Source organism: Mastigoproctus giganteus, chromosome 1 (assembly GCF_048544385.1).
Source record: "Mastigoproctus giganteus isolate SK-2022 chromosome 1, ASM4854438v1, whole genome shotgun sequence".
NCBI classification, from domain to species: domain Eukaryota; kingdom Metazoa; phylum Arthropoda; class Arachnida; order Uropygi; family Thelyphonidae; genus Mastigoproctus; species Mastigoproctus giganteus.
Genome location: NC_143575.1, coordinates 126,208,176 through 126,235,085, shown reverse-complemented (window position 1 = coordinate 126,235,085; position 26,910 = coordinate 126,208,176). Strand labels below are relative to the sequence as shown.

At 39.7% G+C, this 26,910-nt stretch overlaps 1 protein-coding gene across 1 annotated transcript in view; it reads right to left on the bottom strand.

Annotated features, from left to right (window-relative positions):
- Positions 1-26,910, bottom strand: part of Uggt (UDP-glucose-glycoprotein glucosyltransferase) — an 820,111-nt gene that overhangs the window by 467,435 nt on the left and 325,766 nt on the right. Inside the window, exon 23 of the mRNA XM_090386735.1 lies at positions 23,419-23,550. Coding sequence (XP_090242861.1) covers positions 23,419-23,550 — 132 coding nt within the window. The remainder of the gene's footprint in view (positions 1-23,418; positions 23,551-26,910) is intronic.

Below are 26,910 nucleotides of genomic sequence, written 5' to 3'. Positions count from 1 at the left end.
AAGCCTGTAGTGCACTCATTGAGTCGGCATATATAATACACTGTGGGTAACGGTGTTTTCTTATGTGATCTAGAGCTAACTCTATGGCATGCAGCTCTGCAGTGTAAATGCTGCAGTCAAGGGGGTATCTGCTCTGATATGGTATTATTTGGAAAGACAGCAGCAGATCCCACATACGATTCTGACTTCGAGCCGTCTGTGTAAACTGGCAAGAAGTCAGAATGTTCTGCACGGTGTTGTGAATAGAGCTGAAGGTAGACAGAAATTAGAGTATTCGACTTCGTCGCAATCTTGAGCGAGAAGTCACATGCTGGTGTTTGTGCATGCCAGGGTGGAATGGGTTCCTTTGGTGATCGAGCGACCTTGTCTACCGAGATGTTAAGCTCATTGAGTAGTTCTTGAACACGAATGCCAAATGGGCGATTGGCGGTCCGTCGTGTGTTGTAGAGATTTTCCCACCGTGGCTCGAAAACGGATGTCCACGTGGGATGGTCTGGTAGGGACTTCAGCTTGAAGGCATATTGTAGAGACAACTGCATTCATCGAAGCGACAAGGATGGTTCGTTTGCTTCGACATACAGACTTTGGACAGGTGATGTTCTGAATGCACCAGTAGCAATACGAATGGCTTGATGATGGATGGGGTCAAGCCAACGAACAGCGCTATTTCTGGCAGATGCATATACCTGAGACCCATAATCTAATTTTTGAGCGTACAAGTGCACAGTACAGACGTAGAAGAGTGCACCGGTCTGCACCCCAAGAGGTAGAAGAGAGAGAGCGGAGGATGTTAAGCCCTCTCGTGCACTTTGTGCGAAGCTGACGAATGTGTTGGACAAATGTCAGCTTTTTGTCAAAAATGAGTCCCACGAATTTTGCCTCTGATAGAATTGGAATGGTGCTTTGTCCAAGTCGTAATTCAGGCTCAGGGTGGAGGTTACGCTTGCGACAAAAATGTATGCAAACGGTCTTCTCCGGTGAGAACCTGAAAACCATTGGCCGTGGCCCAGGAGTTAAGACGGTCAATAGCTTGTTGTAGTTGTCTCTCAATAACCCTCATATTGCATGATTGAGAGAATATGTTGAAGTCATCGATGTAGAGTGCACTGTTTATAGTTGGAGGAAGTTGTTCAGAAATAGAATTTATTTTAATGGCAAAAAGCGTGACACTTAAGACAGATCCTTGTGGTACCCCCTCCTCTTGGCAAAAGGGCCGCGATAGGGAGGATCCTACACGAACTTGGAAATAACGGCAGGATAAAAAATTTTTAATAAAAATTGGAAGGTGGCCTCTTAGACCAAGGTTGTAAAGGTCTTTTAAAATACCAAATCTCCAAGTTGTGTCGTACGCTTTTTCCATGTCAAAGAAGATGGACACCAAATGTTCTCTTTTTAGGAAGGCATCTCGGATAGATGTTTCCAGTCTAATTAAGTGGTCCAGTGTGGACCTGTTTCTTCGGAAGCTGCACTGAAAGCGGGAGAGAAGGTCGTTCGATTCTAAATACCATAAGAGACGGGCATTGACCATTCTCTCCAGTATTTTGCACAGAGAGATGGTCAGAGCAATGGGACGATAGTTTTTTGGACCTATAGGATCCTTTCCTGGCTTAGGAAAAGCAAGAATAGTTGCCTTGAGCCAGGTATCCGGAAAATGCTCTTCAAGGAAGATTCTGTTGTACAGGAAGAGCACATGGTCCATGGATTCTGGTGAAAGATGGTTGATCATTTCATAATGGATGTTGTCTGGTCCAGCAGCTGTAGCCTTTGCACGGGCGAGTGCTGTTTTCAGCTCATTGATATTAAACGGCCCATTGTATGGGTGGGAACCCTTCGATCTCAATTTAAGGGCCTGTTTTTCAATGTTGTGCTTTAAGACCAGAAACTCTGGGGAGTAAGATGATGTTGCAGAGATGTTACAAAGGGTTTCCCCAAGAGCATTGGCTATTGCAGTAGAGTCTGCAATAGTACATCCATTATATTCAAGGACCGATGAGGGGTGTGCTGTGTATTTTCCCTTCATTTTCCAGATTTTTTCCCAGACCACCTTAGTACTGGTCGTCTGGGTAATGGATGATGTGAAACGGATCCACGATTCCCTTTGACTCTGACGGCGGATGTAGCGTGCTTTGGCTCGGGCACGTTTAAAGGCTAATAGATTGACTGTGGTAGGATATCTTCGAAATATCCCCCAAGCCTTGTTTTGAGCCTTTTTAGCTGCTGTGCATTCTGGATTCCACCATGGCTTTGGAAATGGAGGAAACCGGGTGGATGTTTTTGGAATTGTAGTTGCAGCTGCATGGACAATATTTTCTGTTATGTACGTAACTGCATCATTGATAGGCTCCTGACTGACTGTAGAGTTGTCAAATTTTGCCAGGTGTTGAAAGGCACTCCAGTCAGCTTGATCAAACTTCCACCGCGGTAACCTGACAGGAAGACAAGGTCTCCCAGTAATTAAGGTGGTTATCACGGGGAAGTGATCACTTCCATACAGGTTTCCCTTCTACTCCCAGGTAAGTGAAGAGAGAAGAGAAGGCGAGCTGATAGAGAGATCAATGGCAGAAAACATACGGGTAGGCATGTGGGAAAAGGTGTTTATTCCCACATTAAGGAAGGCAGAGGTCATTGTCAATGAGCATACACTCTATGACTCGTCCCCTTCTATTAATGCTAGCACTACCCCACAGGGTGTTATGTCCATTAAAGTCCCCAAGAAGTAAGAAAGGGGGGTGGCAACTGCATTACGAGATCATCAAGGTCTTTCTGGCAGATGTCAGTACCAGGCGGCAAATATATAGAGCAAACGGTTAGTAAAAACCCCACTGTTATTTGAATTGCTACTGCCTCTATGCTGGTGGTAAGTTGCAGATGCTGAAAAGGGGTATGGTTGCCCACAAGGATTGCGACTCCTCCATGAGCGGGGCCATCCCCAGTTCTATCCTTGCGAATGACAGTAAACGTTGTGCATCCTGGGGTCATCATTTGCCCTTAGGTAAGTCTCCTGTATGCAAAAGCAAGATGGTCTGTGCTTTTGCAGGAGTGCCTTGATGTCTTCCGCATTTTGCCGGAATCCACGGCAATTCCATTGTAGGAATTTAGCCATTATTTTGGCTTGGTGGGTCCATCAAGCGGCTTCCGAGATGCTGAGGGCTTACTTTTATTAGTCTTGGGTTTATCTTTTTTGGGGAAGAATGGACGCTGTCCCGTGTCCATTTCCTCCTCCGCAAAGAGTTCCAAGACTGAATCTTCGGGTACCTCCTTCTGCTCGACATCCATCTTTTCTTGGGTACTAGGGGGGACTTCCCCTTTCTTATTCTTTTCTTCCATAAGTACCTTTGTTACTTGTGGAGCATTAGGAGGTACCGATATAGGAGTGGCAGCTGATTGGTCCTTCTGTGCAGGATTTTGCGAACTTAGGAGATAACGCACGATGGGAGTGAAAGACTCCTTTGGAGGAATGGTCATGTCCGTCTGAGTTCCGACGGAACATTTCCCTGCTACCTTCTGGGTGTAGGTAGGTTTGTTGATATTCAGGGGTTTGACCGATTTCCTTGCCTCCTGGTATGATATATTTAGCTCTGCCTTCAGCCGTTGGATTTCTTTTTCTTCTTTCCACCTCTGGCATGCTCGTGAGTAGGCCGGGTGTTCGCCTTCACAGTTAATACAGGTGGGTTTTGCGGCTGAACATGCTGTTGTTTCATGGTCCTTTGCACCGCATCGAGCGCATGCAAGGACTCCACGGCAGGCCATTTGAGAATGTCCATACCTCTGGCATTTAAAACACTGTAAAGGGTTCAGAACGTATGGACGCACTGAACAGTTGATGTATCCAGCTTTAATCTCGTCAGCAGCAGGATAACACTCCTGGTTTTAACTATTTTTCCATCCCTTCGCGCAGTAATTCTCTTAACGGCAGTAACTCCTTGTGGTTTCAATTCTAAGCAGATTTCCTCCTCGGTTACGTCGAGGTCCCATTCCGAAATGACACCTCTCGATGAATTGAGTGTTCTGTGTGGTGACACTGTTATCGGTATTCCTCCGATTGATGTTGCACGGAGTAGCTGCTCAGACTGCCTGTCAGTTTTGGTTTCAATTAAGAGGTCTCCAGAACGGAGCCTCTTAACCGATTCGGGTGACCCTGCTAACCCATTTAACCCTTTCTGTATGAAGAAGGGTGACATTTTACCAATTGGTTTTTCTCCGGTGGAGTGTATAATTAGGAACCTTGGAACAGGCCCTGATGGTAATTCCGTTCGCTGCCTCTTTCTAGCAATAATGCTATCTGTATCTGTGTCTAAATTCTCAGATAGGGACCGGGTTGGGGCCCCTGAAGGAGTAAGTTTATCAGGATTCATATAGTTTTTTTAAATTGTTCAGTGCCCGGGCTCCCCACCACGGAGCCTAAAGGGACGCCCACTACCCGGCATGCAATAAATGCGCTCGGGAGTGGAACGCCAGGGCTACCCAGACACTATACCCGCCACCGCCGCCAGCCTGAATCCTGTCCCTCGGCCCATGAGGGTAGGGGCGTGGCATTGACATGGTTGACCCTCGCAGGCGAGCCTACTAGCCGATTGATCCTAGCCGGGCCTTCCAGGACCACCCGTCTTGTCGAAGCAGGGGCCAAAGTTGGTGTATTGAAGCTGGGCCCCTCAACCACCAGGATCCCCCTTTCCGAATTTCCACGGGTCGCAGCGCACGGCAAACACGCCGGATTCCATTGATGTAAGCCTGGAACCTGGGCTGTGGGCGTTAGATCCCAGTGATGCTAGTCTGGATGTCCAGCAGCGTCACTGGAGGTCCCCTCACCACGTACAGGTGCCCACGTCGAGGGGACCTATGGTCGATTGACAAGTCATATCGAGATGACATCTTGGGCTTTATTACTTTATGTAAAGGACAGGTGTGCAAGTTATTTATTATTTGGGTTTTTTTTTTTTTTTTAGGGGCATTAGCAACTAAGTCCATATTGCTCCAGGGATATGCGGTGGTCATTCCCCGACTTTTCCGCATTCCTCCGTATTTGGTGGTGAAGGGCTCAAACCCCGGTCTAATCAAAAAAGCGTGTGCTACGCACTGCTGCTCCTGCCCACATGGCTACGGAGGCGCCAGGTGTGCAAGTGCCAGTCCTAGTATGCCAATGTCAATTTTATATTATGCTTAATTTGTAGTCTTATTTTTTATTAAGATTAATTCCATGTTCAGATATTTTGTCTTTAATGGTTACTTTGTATTTTTGTGATTGGTCACTTGTATAATGAATGTTTTGTAAAATTCCTCTGGTTACCTTTGTGTAGGGAATCAAAAATGTATACCAGTAAATTTATTAAAGAATTTTATTATTATAATTATTATAATAATGCTCTCAGCTGACTGCATTCTCCAAGAATATGGGACCAATTACTCATCTTTGTGATATTACACATCGCACACTAACATTGTGATCTTGGAGTGGTGGCTCCTGAATGGCATATGGATTAACTGCTGAAAACATATGAAATTTTTGGAGATGATGTACTCTAATAAATGATACCATGCTTCATCGCTGAAAAAGGTGGTACCCAAGATGTATTCTTTGTTTGCTAAGTCTGAAACCACTGACAATACTCATGCTTCATGCAGATAACATCAGTGAACATTCTTGCAGTTTATGCACTAATATTATGTTGCATGGATATTATGTTGTGATATTACACAACATAATATCCATAATATTATGTTGCATATTATGTTGTGATATTACACAACATAATATCCATAATATTATGTTGCATATTATGTTGTGATATTACACAACATAATATCCATAATATTATGTTGCATGGATATTATGTTGTGATATTACACAACATAATATCCATAATATTATGTTGCATATTATGTTGTGATATTACACATCGCACTAATATTATGTTGCATGGATATTATGTTGTGATATTACACAACATAATATCCATAATATTATGTTGCATATTATGTTGTGATATTACACATCACACACTAACATTGTGATCTTGGAGTGGTGGCTCCTGAATGGCATATGGATTAACTGCTGAAAACATATGAAATTTTTGGAGATGATGTACTCTAATAAATGATACCATGCTTCATCGCTGAAAAAGGTGGTACCCAAGATGTATTCTTTGTTTGCTAAGTCTGAAACCACTGACAATACTCATGCTTCATGCAGATAACATCAGTGAACATTCTTGCAGTTTATGCACTAATATTATGTTGCATGGATGCAACTTCAGGTGCACTTTTTTAAGCACTTTCTTTGTTGAGCTACATGAATATTGGGATACATTTCCTTATATTTCTGTTTGACTTTTGTATATTCATCTTGACAATAAAATATGAATTCCACCAAAAACACTAAGGCCCTTAAATTACAACTCCATTTTCACAGTCTGAAGTCATCAAAACAGATTGCTGTTTACAGTCATTGTTGTTATGGGGGTTTATGTAAAGGACAGGTGTAGATAATAATTATGAGAGCCAATTAACAGATGGCACATAAGCTGCTTTGGCTATAATGCACCTATTCATAATATAATTTGATAGTATGAATCAGAGCTGTAATGCTCAATACATTCTGTGTTGATAATAATATTTGTAAAATAATAAGATGAATATACCTCAATATAGTATGTAGAACACGTCCGTATGATACTCTCCAGAAATTAAAACGAAAAAAGTCAAAAAACTTACATTAGAGTAACAGATAATTAAAAACCAATTTAACACAATTAAAAACCAATTTAACACAATTAAAAACCAATTTAAAACAATTAAATCAATTTAACACAATTAAAAATCAATTTAATGCAATTAAAAATATTAAAAAAATCTAATGAAAATATTCAAAACGATTTTCCTTCCTGAAGCTGACAATGCCTTTTGACCGTATGTTGTGATCACAGGAATGAAAATTACAGAATAGGGTTGAACATGAAACTTAAATAGTGATTATTTGTCTTCGCGCATGCAGGTCCAAGCATCGGAGATCAAATATGGCCGAGAATATTAACAGAATTCTCATGTAATTTAATTTCTACAGTTTCTGCAATTAATAGTCGCGTATAATTACGTTGGACATTTAAGTATTTTGACTTCGTTAATGAAATGCAAGGCTAATTCTGACGCTGCTGAATGAGAAGCACGAACTGAGGCTTCATTTTGATTTACACTCGTGACAGAGAAGAAAAATGCATGGGATGCAAATAAATTATCAAGCAACTTAGAAGCCTATGGCAGATATACGCTAGTCTGTAATCAGGTCACAAAGGAGGTTAGGGAGGCAAAGGCAGATTGCGAGAAATCTTGGACAAAAGATGCTAAGAAAAACAGCAAGGATTTCTTTACTTATATAAACTCTAAAAGGAAGGGGAAGAATCTGATTGGTCCATTGGATATCGATGGTTCAGCTGTTGATAATCCTGCTCAGATAGCAAACATACTGAATGAGTATTCTGCATCTACATTCACACATGAGGAGTTATTAAGGTTTGAAAATGGCAGAAGATTATCAAATTGTAGCAGGGTGCTTAATGATTTTGTAATAACTGAGAGCAAAGTGGAGGAGAAATTGTTGAAGTTAAACATAACAAAGGCACCTGGGATGGATGGGATCTATCCAGTTATATTAAAGGAGGCGGCAAAGCAACTAAGCAAACCCTTAGCCATAATTATGAGAGCATCCTTGGACTCAGGGAAGATGCCCATGGACTGGAGATATGCAAATGTATCCCCAATTCACAAAACGGCATCGAAGGGTGACACGAGTAATTACAGACCAGTTAGTTTATCTTCTGTTCCGGGTAAAATAATGGAGTCACTGGTTAAAGATGCATTGCAGGATCATCTAGACAAGACTGCAGCAATAATTCAGACACAGCATGGGTTTGTTAAGGGAAAGTCTTGTCTAACAAATTTGACAGGATATTATGATGTGGTTACAAAGGAACTGGATGCAAAAAATAATTTTGATATCATATATTTGGATTTCAGGAAAGCTTTTGACACTGTTAAAAGAATGGAAGACTATCGTACAAATTGGAGCAGAATGGTATTAAGGGTAAGTTTCTACAATGGATAAAAGGATGGTTCAGTAACCAATGTGTGCTGGTTTTCATGGACTAATGTTATTAGTGGAGTCCCACAGTGTTCGGTGTTGAGTCCACTGTTGTTTTGTATATTTATCAATGATATTGATGAAGGTATTCATCAAAATCATCTTCATTCATCTTCATCAATATATCAATGATATATTGATGAAGGCATATAAGGCCTTGAATCAGGCTTAGTGTCGAAGTTTGTAGATGATACAAAGGTTGGCAGGGTTGTTAATGACAATCATGGCAGTGTGCTACTGCAACAGGATCTAGAAAATTTGGGCAGATGGGCTAAGTGGCAACTGAACTTTAACCTTGACAAATGCAAAGTACTGAATATGGGTAGAAGTAACCCCAGAGAAACGTACCAACTGTGTGGTACTACACTTCAGGTGGTAAAAAATGAAAAAGACCTGGGAGTAATTGTGCAGTCAGATATGAAGTTTTCTGAGCAATGCAGACAGGCTGCCAGCGCAGGTCATGGGGTTTTTTCAATGATATATAGGAATTTTGTCAGCAGGGAAAAAGGTGATTGGCCCTCTGTATAAAGCAATAGTCAGGCCATGCCTTGAGTACTGCATTACAGGTCTGGAAGCCTCATTTTAGGAAGATTGTAGATTGCTTGAGCGTGTACAGAGAAGGGCAACAAGATTGGTGAGAGGAATGAAGGGATCCTCTTACCAAGAGAGGCTTAAGTTCTGCAAATTGCAGTGGCTGGAGACTAGGCACCTGCGCCGTGATCTGATTGAGGCGTATAAGGCCTTGAATAGGTTCGGCATGCTGAATTCTGATGGGATCCTTCCACTGTTCAGATTACGAACCTAAGGGGGCATAAATTCAAATTAAGAAAAGACAGATGTAGAATAGATGTGCGGAAATTTGCCTTTAACCAGCGGGTGGTTAATTGCTGGAACAAACTTCCATCTGTCGTTGTGGAAGTTGGTAGTTTAAATAAATAATTTAAGGAGGAACTGGACAGGCATTTGGAGGGAATGGTGTGATTTTTTTTTTTTTTTAGCTGATGCTGCATAAGCTCATACACTTGCTTTCTTGCACCACATGCCACTACTACTACTACACGAATATTCAGAGCAAAACATGTCCAACCTCGGTAAGACGAGTACAATCACCACAAGAAACGTTGTATACCAGGTCATTAATTTGTGTTGCGAACGCAGAAAGAACCGAGCGATTGTTCAGGTATAGTTTGTAATTTCCGTATTGGCCTGGCCACAATTTTAAATTGGGTATCTTTAAAGAATCTGTTAAGCTGTTTGTGCCACTGTTCAACATATGGGACAGAAATAAAGTATTTTTTGATATTACTATTTTTCGTTGGTGTAGTATTTTGTATCCTATCCTTAGCCTGTACCCTAATTCAGTTTATTGTAGCAAGGGAATAACCCCTGTTTAGGAACCTGCTAGTTAATATTTGTATTTCTGAGCCCAAAGCAGATTCCGTCATTGAATATTTATAGGCATTTAGAAATTGATTAAAGATAATCGATCTTTTGTAGGTGAATGGGAATTGAATCACAATTGAATCTAACTTATTAATATAATCAGGCTTTTCTAGTATTACCACTGTATATTCTTTATCTGCCCTCTGTATAATAATGTTCTTATTTTCCCAAAGTTCTCGTAAAGGTGAACTGTCATGTGTATTCAAATTTAGGAAGTCGCGTTTGTTTTATGTTATTCCCTACTTGGTTAACTTGTTGAATAAGTAAATGTTTGTGTGGAACATTACGAAGTCCAAATTCAATATCAATTACGCAATGTTTTTTTAGGTAGCTTTCGAGGTGGTGAATTTTAATTTAATCCTTTGGATAAAAGTGAAATCTGGTCCGGCGATAGCGTACACAAGGAAAGATTTGTAACCTGTTGCTATGTTGGTTCATTGAATACTGGGTGAGGGGGTGTTCGTGAACTAGCTGATGTATTCTGTGGTAGTATGTTGTGTGTCTGTGGGGGAATTGTCACCCAACTCTTATGTACTTGATCGCAAGCCTGTGACAATGTGTTAGAATTCGCATGAACATGTTTTGACCTTTCCGATAATGTTTGCAATTTAATAACATGTCTGTGTTTTTATTTCTGAGGCCTGTGCTTCCTGTCGCAAATCTATGGAGGTCTTCCATACAGACTAATCGTTCAGATGTAGATAATTTTTTAATTTATTGCGAAGCTTCCTAAACTGGGAAAGGTATTTTTGTTTATTCGAATATCGAGTGCGCACATGCACATGCGCGAAGACAAATAATCACTATTTAAGTTTCGTGTTCAACCCTATTCGGTAATTTTCATTCCTGTGATCACGCCATACGGTCGAAAAGCATTGTGAGCTTCAGGAAGGAAAATTGTTTTGAATATTTTCGTTGAGATTCTTTTTAATTGCATTAAATTGATTTTTAATTGTGTTAAATTGGTTTTTAATTATCTGTTACTCATGTAAGTTTTTCGTTTTTTTCGTTTTAATTTCTGGAGAGTATCATACGGAACTGTTCTACGTACTATATTGAGGTATACTTCCCTTATTATTTTACAAATATTCATATATAATATAAGGAAACAAGAAATTTTCGTAAAATCAGAAATGATTAAAAAAGTCCTGTTTGCTTGAGGTAGTTGAAAAGTTCAGAAATATTGGCCTTGTCACCAATGAGATTCTCTCAAGTTATTGGTTTATCAGTGAAGCAGGGTTGAAGTTTGGTCTTGTTTATAGTAAGGGCAGTCAATGAGAATGGGTTTAACAGTCAGATTTAGAGAACAATGTGGACACTGTGGTGGATCATCTCCTGTGAGTAAATAAAGGTGGGTCAGATGAGTATGACCTATTCTTGATCTTGAAAGGACTACTTCTTGTCTTGATGTACGGACACTGGAGCACAAATTTTCGGATCCTGTTTAAACTGCAAGAGTTTATTATTAGTTTGAGAATGCTAGATTGCTGTCCATTCTGATAGGCATGCCTAATGAATGATTAGTACATAGTCTGATGCTGGAATAGGGATATTAGTTAAATCTAATTTGATAGAATTTTTTGCAGTTTTGTTGGCCAGTTCATTTCCCAAAATACCAGAATATAATGGAATCCAACAGAAGGTGACTAGTTGGTAGCATTTTTCAATCTGCAGTAATAAGCTTCTAATTTCATCAAGAATAGGGTGAAGCTTACCTGAGGAATTACATAATGCCATGATTGAGTTGAGGAAATCAGTGTAAATAACTTTTAAAGAACAGTCAGAACAGAAATTTTCTAAAGCTAATTTAATAGCTTTAGCATATAATTCAGCTAGGAAGATACTGAATTCAGATGGAATTCAACGTTTGAATTAGATTAGAGCCATCTGTGTGTATTGGAGAAAAATCGATATTTTTTTTTGAGTGTAAACAGCATGAAGTTGTCTGACATTTGAACTTGCAAAATATTCTTTCCTCATTGACAAAGATAAGTGTTACAGTTCTGTATAGGAGGAGGAACCCATGGTCGGTGAGTGCAAGTTGCTACCTGTTGTACAGAATGGAGTGAAATATTCCAAACTTGCATCCGTTCAAGAAGACCAGCCGGTTTTACTATGCTAGGTTTTCTAATGGTGGATTGAAAAGGTATGACTGAATGGGATGCGAGGCACAACTTTGTATCTCGACAGCGTACTTTAGCAATAGTGATTTCCTATGTAAAGATAGTGGGGGCTCATAAGCATCAATATAAAGGCTATGTGCTGGCAATGTTCTCAATGCACCAAGTGCAATCCTCAATGCATTGTGCTGAACTGGATCAAGCCAGCGTAATGCACTCATTCTGGCAGAATCACAGATGTAAGTTCCATAATCAAGACAGGATCTGATTAATGCCCTGTATAATTGAAGTAGTGAGGTACGATCTGCACCCCATGTTAGGGCATATAGTGCTCAAAGTATATTTATCTTTTTTAGACAGGCAGTACATACTTTTTTAATTATACAATATTGGTGTAAATACACCATGTTTTCCCATAAGTTTAACTACATAAGTAGTGTAACGGCATTGTTTGATTCTTATCTCATATTGTGGCTACCTTCACAAGATACCAGGTACTGCACTACTTTGAATAAATAACGGTTGTCTAGTAGAGGAGCCTACTGTTATTTATTCTCAGTGGGTACCACCACCCAGACACGTTTTGGAGCTTGTTGGCTCACTCATCAGTGGGTGGGCAGGTACCCTGATAATGCAGACATGCCATCACAGTTGCAAAGTTAATTCCACAATATGAGAGATGCCAAATGGCAAAGATAATGATAATACGTTGAAGACTAAATGCACAAGGCATAATATGTTATGGGTAGAAATTAACTATATAATATCGATGTAAATACACCAGTTTTTCCATAAGTTTAACTACATAAGTAGTGTAAAGGTATCGTTTGATTTTTTACACTATTTATGTAATTAAACTTATGGGGAAACTATGGTGTATTTACACCATACTATATAGTTAATTTCTACCCATAACATATTATGCCTTGTGCATTTAGTCTTCAACATATTATCATTGTCTTCACCATTTGGCATCTCTCATATTGTGGAATTAACTTCACAACCGTGATGGCATGTCTGCATTATCAGGGTACTGCCCACCGACCGATGAGTCTGCCAACAAGCTCCAAAACACATCTGGGTGGTGGAACCCACTGAGAATAAATAACAGTAGTCTCCTCTACTAGAGAAGTTTTAATTTATTCAAAGTAGTACAATACTTGGTATCTCGTTGTGAATGTAGCCACAATATGAGATAAAAATCAAGTTGAAGACTAAATGCGCAAGGCATTTAGTCTTCAAAACTTTTTTAATGTGCTCTAAGAAATTTAACTTGTCCAGGATTAATCCTAGAAATCTGATGTTATTAGTGACTGGGGTGGAGATGTTAGAAATTTGAAGTTCAGAATCTGGATGAAACTTGCGTTGTCTACAAAAATGGATAGCACTGTTTTCTGCTGCGAAAGTCGATAGCCATTGGTGCTGGCCCATTGCTGTATTTTATTTAGTGATATCTGAAGCTGTCATTCAATAGATCCATATTTCTGGAATGACAGGAGATGGAAATGTCATCTGCATAAAGGTAAGTCTCAAATGTATTTGGAAGTTTAGTGATAGCATCTATTCTAAGAGCAAAAAGAGCGGCACTCAGTACTGATCCCTGTGGAACACCTTCTTGAATGAACGATGCAGAAAAGGCATGCTGGTATCAAACTCGAAACGATTTAATATGTAGAAAATTCTTCACAAATATAGGAGGGTTTTCCCCGTAGACAAAGAGTAAAGATCTCGCATTTAGTCTTCAAAACTTTTTTAATGTGCTCTAAGAAATTTAACTTGTCCAGGATTAATCCTAGAAATCTGATGTTATTAGTGACTGGGGTGGAGATGTTAGAAATTTGAAGTTCAGAATCTGGATGAAACTTGCGTTGTCTACAAAAATGGATAGCACTGTTTTCTGCTGCGAAAGTCGATAGCCATTGGTGCTGGCCCATTGCTGTATTTTATTTAGTGATATCTGAAGCTGTCATTCAATAGATCCATATTTCTGGAATGACAGGAGATGGAAATGTCATCTGCATAAAAGTAAGTCTCAAATGTATTTGGAAGTTGTTTAGTGATAGCATCTATTCTAAGAGCAAAAAGAGCGGCACTCAGTACTGATCCCTGTGGAACACCTTCTTGAATGAACGATGCAGAAAAGGCATGCTGGTATCAAACTCGAAACAATTTAATATGTAGAAAATTCTTCACAAATATAGGAGGGTTTCCCCCGTAGACAAAGAGTAAAGATCTCTAAGTATGCCGTGCCACCAGGTAGTGTCAAAAGTCTTCTCTAAAAATATTGAAACCATTATCAGATGTTTGTGTTTAACAAAGTTATTACGAATGGCAAATTCAGTCTTAACCATAAGATCCAAGTATGACCTGTTTTGACAAAGCCATATTGACTATGGCTCATTAGGTGTTCTGACTCGATGACCCAGTAAGTCTACTGTGGACTTTTTTTTTTTTTTTTTTTTTTCAAGGATTTGGCTGAGGCACCTTGAGAGAGATATTGGTCTATAGCTATGGAGATTGGGATCTTTTCCAGGCTTTAGAAATGCCAAAACAGTAGAATGATGCCAAGAAGATGGATAAACATTTTCAGGAAAATGTATGGTTGTAAAAGACCAGGAAGAGGTGTAAAGCTCTGTCATCAAGATGTTGTAGCAGGACATAATAGATCCCATCTAGTCCAGCAGCACCATTGTGGGCTGTTCCAATGGCATGCAAGGAAATTTATCAGAAAGCTGTCTAATTTTTTTTCCATATTATCTTGGTGTCAACGGGTCCAGGATTCTTTCTTGGCTTGCCTATGTATGAAACATGCTTTTGCCTTTAATTTCTTATAATTAATGAGATTGGTTGTGGTTGGACATTGCTGATTAAATTCCAGGCTTTATTTGCTTTGGTGCAATCCTCATTCCACCAGTAATTATAATGCTTTTGACCCAGGGAATTTGAAAATGGTATTGTCTTTAGCCGCATTTAGAAGATGCGAGGTGATGTAATCTGTCACATTATCAATAGGCTGGAGGCAGATTTTTTCCTCATCAAGGGCAATTGATGACTGAAATTTTCCCCATTTTGCTAGGACAAATTTCAATTTCCTGCAGGGTTGAGCTAGAGGAGTCTGTACTAACAATATGTTGCATATGACTGGTTGATTGATTGACTGATTTTGATTTTACTGGTGCAAAAATGAGCATATGACTGGGAACTGATCACTATCCCTTAGGATGTCCAGTTGGGAGTTGAAGTGAGTGTGGGCACCAGTATTGAGCACCAGACATGATTTGCATTCAAAGTGTTAAAACAGAAGATACATTTACTGCCCCCCCCCCTTTAGCACATTTCAGAATAAAAGTGCCTATGAACACCAAAATCCAGCCCTGGGTGGAGGTATCTGCATGAAGAGATCTTCAGGATCTTTTAAAGAGTATGGTTTGGCAGTAGGTAGATTGAGACAAGTGTTATTGCAACATGGAGAGTTATACGAACAGCAACAGCTTCTATTTCAGTTTGAAGTGGGATATGTTTAGTTGGGATCTTTGAATTTACTAGGATTGCCACACCACCATGGGCAGCATTAGCTGTATTTTGATCTCTTTGATAAAGGCAACAGTTCTTTATCGAAGGAGAAATTAACGATGTTAGGTACGTTTCCTGAAGACAAAGGACAGCTGGACAATAATGGTTAATTAGACCTTGGATATCGTCTGTGTTGCAATGAAAGCCTCTGCAGTTCCATTGCAAAATACAAGACATTATTTGTGTTTAGTTGATGGAGCTGATTCTAAGTGCTTTTTGAAGGTGACTGGTTTATGACATTCCAATTTCGGTTTGTCTTTTTTGGGGAAAACTGGCCCACTAGTGTCCATTTCTTCTTCTTCTTCAGCATAGATTTCTAAAATAGGATCTTCCTGTATGGATGTGCCATCTGTGTCTATGGTTGTGTCCTGAATATTTTTTAGTGACATTTGAGTTTGTAATATGGGATGTGGTAGCAATCATTGGAGGAGGAGATGCTACTGATATTATCAGAGAAGTATTATTTGCTTGGTCTGAGGTCTTGGATTGTTGCTTGTTTACACTTGGTTGTAAGCTCAGAGAGGACATTTCTAGCCCAATTTATTTAGTAGTGGGAACTGTGACATTTGGTTTGAATGGGTACTGTTTGATCTATTTTTACAGCATTTGCATAGGTAATATTTTGGTTTATAATTGGTGCAACTAGTTTTCTCGCTTCTTGGTAACGACTTTGTTCTCAAACTTATATTTTACTTTTTTTTTTTTTTTTTTTTTTTTTGGTTTTCCACTTTTCACATGTCTTGGAATATGCAGGACCTTTGTAATTCTGGCAGGTCATTTTTGTAGCTGTAGAGTCACTTTGTGTGCAATCTGAAGACCTGCAGTTGGGGCAGACAAGAATTCCTCTACATACAGTGACGTGGCCATACTTTTGGCATTTATAACATTTTAAAGGGTTTTTTAGCATTAGCATTAGTAGAGGCATTTGATGCAAGAAAGCAAGCTTATGCAGCATCAGCCAAAAAAAAAAAACCCCACTTCCACTTCACCCCTCTGTTCGTTCAAAATACCTGTCCAGCTGAGCCTTAAACTTATTTAGGCTATCAACCTCCACCACAAGGGATGGCAGTCTGTTCCACCAACCAACCACCCGCTGGCTAAAGGCAAATTTCCGCACGTCTATCCTACATCTGTCTTTCCTCAATTTGAATTTATGCCCTCTCAGGTGATTTTTCTGAGCTAGAGGAAGAATCCCATCAGCATTGAGCATGCTTAAACCATTCAAGGCTTTATACACCTCTATCAGATCACCTCGCTGGTGCCTAGTCTCCAGACACTGTAATTTGCAAAACTTAAGCCTTTCTTCGTAAGAGCACCCCTTACGGTGCTCTCAAAGGGTTGGGAATGTAGGGATGAATGCAACAAAATAAATAACCTAGTTTTACAGAGGAGGGTAAGTTGGGCGTACTGAAGGTAAGAATAATATTTCTGGTAGGTGTCAGTTGATTATCTTTTTTAATCATTATTCTTTTTGCTTCAAATTATGTTCTGTCCCTGCAGTCCTTGGGTTATTTCTTCCTCGATGAAATTTAATAAATCCCAACTAGAAATGACATTCTTAGATGAAATTGGGATTTATTTAACCTCTGTCTATTTAAATAAGACAAAGGTTAAATAAACAATAATATATCAAAGGTATAAATGGTTAAAAGGCAAGTAAATTTAGATAAAAATGATTTCTGATAAATGAAATATACATAATGAGTATTAAAAAACATATGTGTGTGTAGAGTTTTGTAGTTTTTAAAAAGTTAAATTGTGGACATTGTCCTTGTCTGTTTGTTAAAATCTGACTGAGTGTATAAGGCTCAGTCAGGTGGTTAAAGGTGCTAAAACACAAACAGCATGCATTTAAAAATCTAGGACAATCAATAATGATATGTTTCATTGTTAAAATGGTGTTACAATGCTCACACATAGGACATCATCAGCCCTCAGCAGAAAAGCTCAGATGACTGAGCTAGAACAACTTCCTCTTTATGGTCCCTGAGCAGACTAGGCGGCCAAAGTTCAATTACAGGCTTAATCTCTCTTTAGCCCTACCAAGAGTGTGGCCATTGGGAAACTAGTTTCTATCGTATTACTTGCCAATAGTCTGTATAGGGAACTAGCAGACAAGAATTATCACGGGTCACTGATTTGGCTGCAGAGTCCACCAAATCATTTCCCATGATCCCAATGTGGCTGGGAATCCAGCAGAAGCAAATGTCAAATTCCAATTCAGAAAGGAAATGTATCTTCTGCTGTACCCAGAACAGGACTGAGTGAGGATTGTGCCTCATTGAAGGCATAGCCTGCAATGAACTGAGAGAATCAGTATATATAATGCATTTTTGGTGGTGGGTGTGTTTGTAAGTAATCCAAGACTAGTTCAATTACATGCAACTCAGTAGTGAAAATGCTGCATTCGAAAGGGATCTGCTCGGATACCGTAGCATCTGGGAAGACTGCTGCAGATCAAATAGACATCTCTGACTTAGAATCATCTGTGAAGACTGGCAAGAAGTCAGAATGCTCAGATTGGTGTGCTGAGAAGACAGCAGATGGAGTATTATCCTTCCCCCAGTTGGTAAATGGGAAGTTGCAAGTGGGAATACAAGCATGCCAGGGTGGAAGGGATTGCCTTAGTGATGGGGCAATATTGTCTACCATGATGTCCAAATTTCTGAATAGACCTTGGATACAAATACCAAATGGATGATTTGCCATCTCACGAGTGTTGTACAAATTTTCCCATTGTGGCTCAAAAACAGGTGTCCACATGGGATGGTCTGGCAGGGATTTAAGCGTAACATCATACAGCGGAGACAACTGCTTTCAGCGAAGGAACAAAGATAGTTCGTTGGCTTCCACATAAAGACTTTGGGCAGGAGATGGATCCCACTCTAGCTTGGAACAGGCGACAGGTTAAAATTTTTTTTTAAAATTAAAGTTAAAATTTTTTGGGAAGGTGACCCCTCAGACCGAGTTTGTAAGGGTCTCTTAAAATACCAAATTTCCAAGTTGTGTGATACGCTTTCTCCATGTCAAAGAAGATGGACACCAGATGTTCTCTTTTCAGGAAAGCATCTCGAATAGATGTTTCCAGTTTAATTCGGTGGTCCAAAGTGGACCTGTTCCTTTGGAAGCCGCACTGAACTTTGGAGAGCAGGTCATTTGATTTCAAGTGGCATAAAAGATGAGTATTAATCATTCTCAGCAAAATTTTGCACAGACAGCTAGTCAGAGCGATTGGTCTATAATTTTTTTGGAATTAAGGATCCTTGCCTAGCTTGGCAAAAGCAAGAATAGTTGCCTTGCACCAGTTGTCCAGAAACTGCACTCCAAGGAAGATTCTATTATATAGGAAGAGCAGCTAGTCCATGGATTGCGGTGGGAGGTGTTTAATCATTGCATAATGGATGTCATCTGGTCCAATGGCACTAGCCTTCGTAAGGGCGAGAGCTATTTTCAGCTCTTCGATGGTGAATGGCCCATTGTATGAGTGAGCACCTGTGGATGTAAAATTGAAGGCTTCTTTTTCAGCTTTTTATGTTTAAGGACCAGGAACTCTGGGGATAAGATGATACTGCTGAAATGTTAGAAAAAGACTCCCCATTCTGTGATGTGCAGTTGCATCTGCAATAATGCATCCATTATATTTCAGGATTGATGTGGGGTGTGCTGTATATATTACCCCCTCATTTTCCATATTTTGCCACAGACTACTTTTGAGCTGGTTGCCTGAGTAATAGAAGATGTAAAACGGATCCAGGACTCCCTTTAACTCTGATGTCGGGTAAGACGTGCATTAGCCCATGTGCGCTTAAAAGCTATAAGATTATATAAGATTAGTTGTGGTGGAATATTGCCAGATATCCCCCAGGCTTTGTTTTGTGCCTTTTTTTCAACAGTGCATTCTGAATTCCACCATGGTTTGGGAAATGGTGGTAACCAGGTAGATGTTTTTGGAATGGTGATTGCAGCAGCATGGATAATACTTTCTGTGATGTACGTAACTGCATCACTGATAGGTTCCTGACCATGCTGATGTCAAAAATTTGCCAGATGTTGAAAGGCATTCCAGTCAGTCTGATCAACCTTCCATCGTGGTAACCTAGAAGGATGACAAGGTCTCCCACAATGCAAGAAGGTTACGACAGGGAAGCGATCGAAGGGAGGAGAGAAGGGGCACAGAGAGAAAAGTCAATGGCAGAAAATGTACAGATAGGCATGTGGACAAAGGTGCTAGTTCCCACATTTAGAAAAGAGGTCATAGTCGGTGAATATATGCTCTACAGCTCATCCTCTTCCATTGATGTTAGCACTACCCCATGAGGTGTTATGTCTACTGAAATCCCTGAGAATTAGGACGGGGGAAGGCAGCTGCACAATAAGATAATCAAGGTCTCTCTGGGAGATGTCAGCTTCAGGTGGCAAATAAAGCAAACAGACTTAATAAAAACCCAACCGTAAGGCAAATTGCTCCGCTTCTAAGTTAGTGGAGAGCAGCACAGGTTAGAATGAGGTCTGGTTGCCCGCAAGGATTGCAACTTCCCCATGGGCAGGTCTATCCCCAATTCTGTCCTTATGTGTGATCATAATATTATTAAATGATGGGTTTTCATTTGCCTTCATGTTTCCTGCAAGCAGAAGCAAACTGGCTCATGCTTTTGCAGGAGGGCCTTGATGTTGTTAGTATTTCACCAGAATCCACAGCAATTCCACTGTAGGAATTTAGCTATTATTTTGCCTTGGTGGGACCCATCAGGCGGCTTCCGAGATGTTGATGGCTTACTTTTAATCAGTCTTAGGTTTCTCTTTTTTGGGGAAGAATTGACGCTGTCCTGTGTACATTTCTTCCTCTGCAATGAGTTCCAAGACTGGATTATCTTGTACCTCTTCCTTTTTATCATCCATATTTTCTTGCAATTTAGGAGATATTTCAAGCTTTTTATTCTTTTCTCCAGCACTTGCTTTTGTTTTTGATTGAATATTTGGAGGTACCGATATGGGAGTGGTGGTTGATTGATCTTTATATGCAGGTTTTTGTGAGTTTAAAAGGTAACATGCAATGGGAGTGAATGACTCTTTTGGAGGGATGGTCATTTCAGTTTGTGTTTTGATAGAACATCTCCCTGTACCTTTTGTGCATATGTAGGTTTGTTTATATTTATAGGTTTCACTACTTTCCTCACCTCCTGATATATGTTCAGCTGTGCTTTCAGCCGTTGAATTTCTTTTTCTTTCCACATCTGGTATGCTCGTGAGTATGCTGGGTGTTCACCTTGGCAGTTAATACAGGCAGATTTTGTAGCTGAACATGATGCTGTTTCGTAGTCCTTTGCAGCACATCAAGTGCATGCAAGGGCTCCAAGGCAGGCTAATTGTGAGTGTCCATATTTCTAGCACCTGAAGCACCGTAAGGGATTTGGTACATATGGACGCACGGGACAGTTCATATAGCCTGCTTTGATCTTGTTAGGAGACGTCGGTGAATTGAATGCTAGGATGATGTTTATAGTGGGAACAAGTTTTCCATCTCTATGCACAGATATTCTTTTAACCACAATCACTCCTTGTGGTTTTAATTCAGAGCAGATTCCTTCCTCAGTAACGTCGAGAAGATTCAACTCTGAAATGGCCTCTAGTGAATTGAGTGTTCTCTAAAGTGTCACAGTAATTGGCATTCCTCCGATGAATGTAGTACAGAGTAGCTGCTCAGTGTGCCTGTCATTTTTAGTTTTCAATTAAGAGGTCTCCAGAACGAAGCCTCTTAAATGATTCAGGGGAGCCTGCTAACTCCTGTAAACCCTTCTGTATAAAAAAGGGCAACATTTTCACAATAGTTAATAATTAGACACCTTGGGATAGACCCTGATGGTACTTCAGTTTGAAGTCTCTTAACTGCATTAGTATTTTCTGTTTCATCATCTGTTTTTTCAGATAGGGACTGTGTTGTGGCCCCTGAAGGAATGAGGTTACAAGAATTCATAGTTTTTTTTTAATTAGTTCAGTGCCTGGGTTCCCCACCCATCATGGAGCCCAAAGGGATGCCCACCCAGCAAACAATAAATACGCTCGGGAGTGGGACAGCAGGGCTACCCAGACACCATACACACACTGCCGACAGCCTAAATTATGTCCCTCAGACCATGAGAATAGGGACATGGCATTGACACTGTTGACCCTTGGAGGCAAACACACTAGCCGTCTGGGACCACCTGTCTTGTCGAAGCAGGGGCCAAAGTGGTGTGTTAAAACTGGGCCCCCCAACTACCAGGATCCCCCTTTCCGAGTTTCCACAGGTCGCAGCGCATGGAAAATATGCCGTATTCCTATGGTGATAGTCTGAAACTTAGGTCGTGGGCATTGGATCCCAGTGATGCTAATCTAGAGGACCAGCTGCATCTCTGGGAGGTCCCCCTCATCACGTACAGGTGCCCACATTGAGGGGCACAAAATGCCTCCTAATTTTTTTGCTTTCAAATGTGGCACCGTAGATCATTTAGCTTGTCACCGAATGGTTACTAGAAGTCTCTAGTTTCACCACACTGGGTGGTCGTGCTGTGATCAGTCTAGTGAGTGCAGCACACGGATAGTTCAAAATGGTGGATGTTACAGATATATGTATCAAGCAAAGAATGGTGATTGAATTTCTTACCAAGGAAGAAGTGAAGCCCATTGAAATCCATACATGTCTCAAAAATGTTTATGGTAACGATACTGTATAGGTAAGTACAGTTAGATGTTCAGTAAATAACTTTAAGGGTGGGGAAAGTGACATTGTTGACAAGCACCAAAGTGTCTGGCCAGTAACGTCAACAGATAAGAGCCAGATCAATGTGCTGATCAAACAGGACAGCTGCAACGCAACATGTGAATTGTGTGATGCAGTAGGTATAAGGAAATCTGCTGTGATAACCATCATAAAGGAACTAGGCTACAACAAGGTTTGTGCCTGGTGGTTCCTGAAAATGCTACCAGATGGGCACAAAGAAGCCTGGAAAGTCAACTGTACGGAATTTCTCCAGCACTACGAGAGTGAAGGATTTTTCTTTTGTGTATAGTCACAGTTGATGAAACCTGGGTCCACCATTATGACCCTGAAACAATGAGACAGTCGATGGAATGGCACCATAAAAATTCACCACACAAGAAGAAGTTCAAAAGATAGCCTTTTGTTGATAAAGTCATGGCGACAGTATTTTGGGACAAAGATAGGGTCTTGCTTGTGGACTTTTTGGAGCGTGGCACCAGAATCAACTCAGATCAATGTGTGGAAATGTTCAAAAAGTTGAAAGCCAAGTTTGACTGTACAAAAATCTTAATCAGGTTCTTCTTCTTTTCCATGACAACAGATATCCCCCACACTAGTCTGACAAAAGAGGCCATTGTAAAACTGGACGCACTGTTCTTCCTCACCCCTCTCATAACTGGATCTTGCATCTTCCGACTATCACCTCTTTAGCCCAATGAAGAATGCACTCCACGGAACCTATTTTGTGGATGACGACAAGCTCAAGCACAGTGTTTGTGAAGCCTTCCAGAGTAACAGTAAGGACTTTTACAGGACTGGAATATAGCATCTGACTCAGAGATGGCAGAAATGCATAGAAAATGATGGTGACTTAGTGGAAAAATACTAGTGTTTTTTAATGATTGAGGATTAATTGAAGTAAAAGGCATAACTGTAGGAATTAAATTTTTTAAGCAAAAAAATAGGAGGCATTACTTTCTTACCACTCCTCGTATTTCACACGATTATAATAGCAGAAATATTACAAATTGTTTTAGACAAAGATTCCAACAACACTAGACATCTGTATCATTAAGTGCAAAAAGTCACCACAACACATTACTAATGATTGCATTTTACAGAAAGCCTTAAGTTGTCAATTGATTTTGGCTTGGTTAAGTAACCATTATACATACAGATATAATATGTATATTACGAGTTTTTAAAAGGTTTGATTTGCTTCTGCAGCTTGATAAAGGTATAGCATGCATATGTCTTTAAAGCTTCAAAACAAAGTTTCTACTTTGATCGCTAGGTTCAGTTCACTACTTACTATTACAAAAGAACACTTCACATATAGTGAAAACATAACTGACCTTTGACAATAACTGCACATATAGACAGTATATACAAACAATAAATTTTCTTACCCTGCCATTTGCAATAATAGCACGATCACCAGGACCCAACCTCAACACTTTCTCAGAAAACGCATGATGAAACTTAAGGAAATTCCCATCTTCTTTTTCTAATGCTGTTGTGTAAGCTGCTGTATTCATATTCTGCCAAAAAAAAATAAATAAATAAAATAAAATAAAAGTAGAGAACTAATTTAATAGAGAGCAAGGTAAAAAGAAAGAAAGAAATTTATTAATATAAAAATATAACAATCAGATGCAGTACAAACTGAAATTTTCCTGCATGATAACTAGCTGATATGTTTCAACACTGAAATTTACAAACTGAAATTTTCCTGCATGATAACTAGCTGATATGTTTCAACGTATCAGTTGAGAAAAGAACATTATCTGAAGACATCCAGAGTTATAACTACACTCTCTAGTTCCTTCTATGGAGTGAGCAGTAGTGGTAGGCACGCATCTATCCTCTGAGGCTCTCACTGGCTGAGACAATAATAAAAAGATATTGGGATTATCGTTTTGAGATGAAAGCTTTCTTTTCTTAGTAATCAAGTAATACTTACGATACTGATGCTATATAAGCAAGCTTATATAAGCATCATCCAAAAAAAAAAAAAAAACCTCCTCATTTCACCCATCCACTCGCTCCAAATGTTTGTCTAGTTCTGCCTTGAATCTATTTAAGCTATCAACTTCTACAACTACAGATGGAAGTTTGTTTCAGCAATCAACCACCCGCTGAGTAAAGACAAACTTCTGCACATCTATCCTACAACTGTCTTTGATCAATTTGAATTGACGCCCTCTCAGGCTGAGCAAGGGGAGGAATCCCATCAGCATTGAGCCTGATCAAACCATTCATGGCTTTATACACCTCAATCAGATATCACCTCGCAGGTGACTAGTCTCCAGACACTGTAACTTGCAAAACTTAAGCCTTTCTTCATAACAGCATCCTTATGTTCCATTCACTAATCTTGTTGCCCTTCTCTGTACTCATTCCAGCAGCTCTACATCCTTCTTAAATTGAGGCTTCCAGACCTGTATACAGTACTCAAGGTGTGGCCTGACCTTTGCTTTATACAAGGGGATAATCATCTCCTTATCCCTGCTAGAAAAATTTCTGTATATCATTGACAAGACACCATGATCTACTCTAGCAGACCGTCTGCACTGCTCAGAAAACTTTATATCTGCCTACACAATTACCCCCAGGTCTTTTTCATTCTCTACCACTGTCAGTGTAGTACCACACAGTTGATACATTACTCTGGGGGTTACTGCTTCCCATATGCAGTACTTTACATTTGTCAATGTTAAACTTCATTTGCCACCTCTCAGCCCATTTGCTCAACTTTTCTAGATCCTGTTGCAGCAATGTACTGTGATTAGTGCCGACCTTCGTATTGTCTGCAAACTTAGACATTAAGCCTGATATACAATCATCAATATCATTAATAAATACAGAAAACAACAACGGACCCAACACCGAACCCTGGGGTACTCCACTTTAGTCCACGAAGAGCAGTGTCCATTGATTACCATTGTCTGTCTTCTCTCACTCAACCATCCCTTTATCCATAGAAGCAATTTGCCTCCAATTTGTGCAGCAGTCCCATGTGCAACAGTATCAAAAGCCTTTCTAAGATCCAAATATATGATAACAAAATTATTCTTTGCATGCAGTTCCTTTATGGCCATATCATAGTATCCAATCAAACTGGTCAGACAAGACTTCCTGTTAACAAACCAATGCTGTGTCCAAGCTATAACTGAAGTCTGGTCTAGATGATCCTGCAATGCTTCTTTAACCAGTGCCTCCATTAATTTCCCTGGAATGGAAGTTAAACTAACAGGTCTGTAATTGTGTCACCCTTTGATCCTCCTTTGTGAATTGGGGTCACATTTGCACTTCTCTAGTCCATGGGTACCTCCCTGAGTCGAAGGAAGCTCTCATAATTATGGCTAAGGGTTTGCTTACTTCTTTCGCTGCCTCCTTTAATATAACTGGCTAGATTCCATCTGCCCCAGGTGCCTTTCTTATGTTTATCTTCAACAATTACTCCTCCACTTTGCTCTCAGTTATTACAAAATCATCTAGCTCACTTCCAGAGTTAATTCACTTCTGGCATTCCCTTCCCTGAATAACTCCTCATGTGTGAATGTAGATGCAAAATACTCATTTTATTTAATTTAATTTCAGTAATATTTTGTTAATTCAATCTTGAATATTTCTCACCTGTAACTGATTAATAAAAGAACTTCCAAGAATACTAGTACTGGACATCATGACTCAGACCAGAAATGTAGTAGACCAGTAACTGTAGTAGAAATTATAACAACTTGAAATTAAACCTTGATGCATTAATAAAAATAACCGAGGACTCTATAAGGGAATCAAGTGTCTAATGATATTCATACCCCATATATAGATCATCAAGAGCAGAATGTTTAGATTGAACTCTAGTACTCTTATTATTGGATCCAATTTTATGGGATGTGAAGTACAGGTTGACCGTCACTAATCCGGCAGTGTTGGGACTTGTGGGGTGCCGGATCACCAGTAGTTATTTTAGCACATACCAACAGCTTATCCAACAGCTAACCACCTCCTCCTACCTTTAATACATTGACTGCCAAGCCAGTTTAAGAAAAAAATTCCCCAGGAACCAAAAAATATTTAGCAAATAATTTGATTAGTAATTCTAAAATAAATATTGTAATGTCAGTGTTGTCGTTTTTTTGCTTAAAATAAAAAAAAAAAAAAAAAAGATCCTTTTTTTTTATGTTGCATATATGTGGCCCAGTAGGTTACTTTATTTCTGTCAGCCACATGTGTGACGCTATTAAAGTATACATATGAAGGTCATTTGCGATTAGTTTATTGCACACGCAGCGAGTGCTGCAATAAAACTAATTTGGATAAAATAAACTCTCAAAAGTCACAATAAGTTTGTCAGTATTGTTAGAGATTTTGTGAAAACAAGTTCATTAGCACGTTGTATTATTCATCATATTGTGTTGTGTTTTTCTGTAAGTTTGTACAAATGTGTTAAAAAAAAAAAAAAAAAATTTAAAAAGGAATGGCTAAAAGAAAATTACTAAAATAAGAGGAATTGAGAGAAATTACTGGAATTGACAATTAAGCAGAGTTAAACTTCTCACAGGACACACCACTGTCGAGTTTTTTCAGAAGTTCAACTTTATCTGTTATTCACAATGTACGGTGTTTGCGCTTTACACCACGAGAGGCACTTCCTTTATGCACTGGAACCATGGCTTGGGCTAAATGTGAGCAGGTTATAATAATAATAAATGCAGAAAAACATTGTTTACGAATTCGAGCCAATAGCTTATGCTGCAACTAACGTGACGAAAACAGTAATGGCAGGTCCGTGCACCGACCCGGGAAATTTGTAATTACGTTCGTGGAAATTATGTGCGAATTAGCGGTGGAACCGGATTAGTGATGGTTGACCTGTACTTCTTTATTTGCAATAA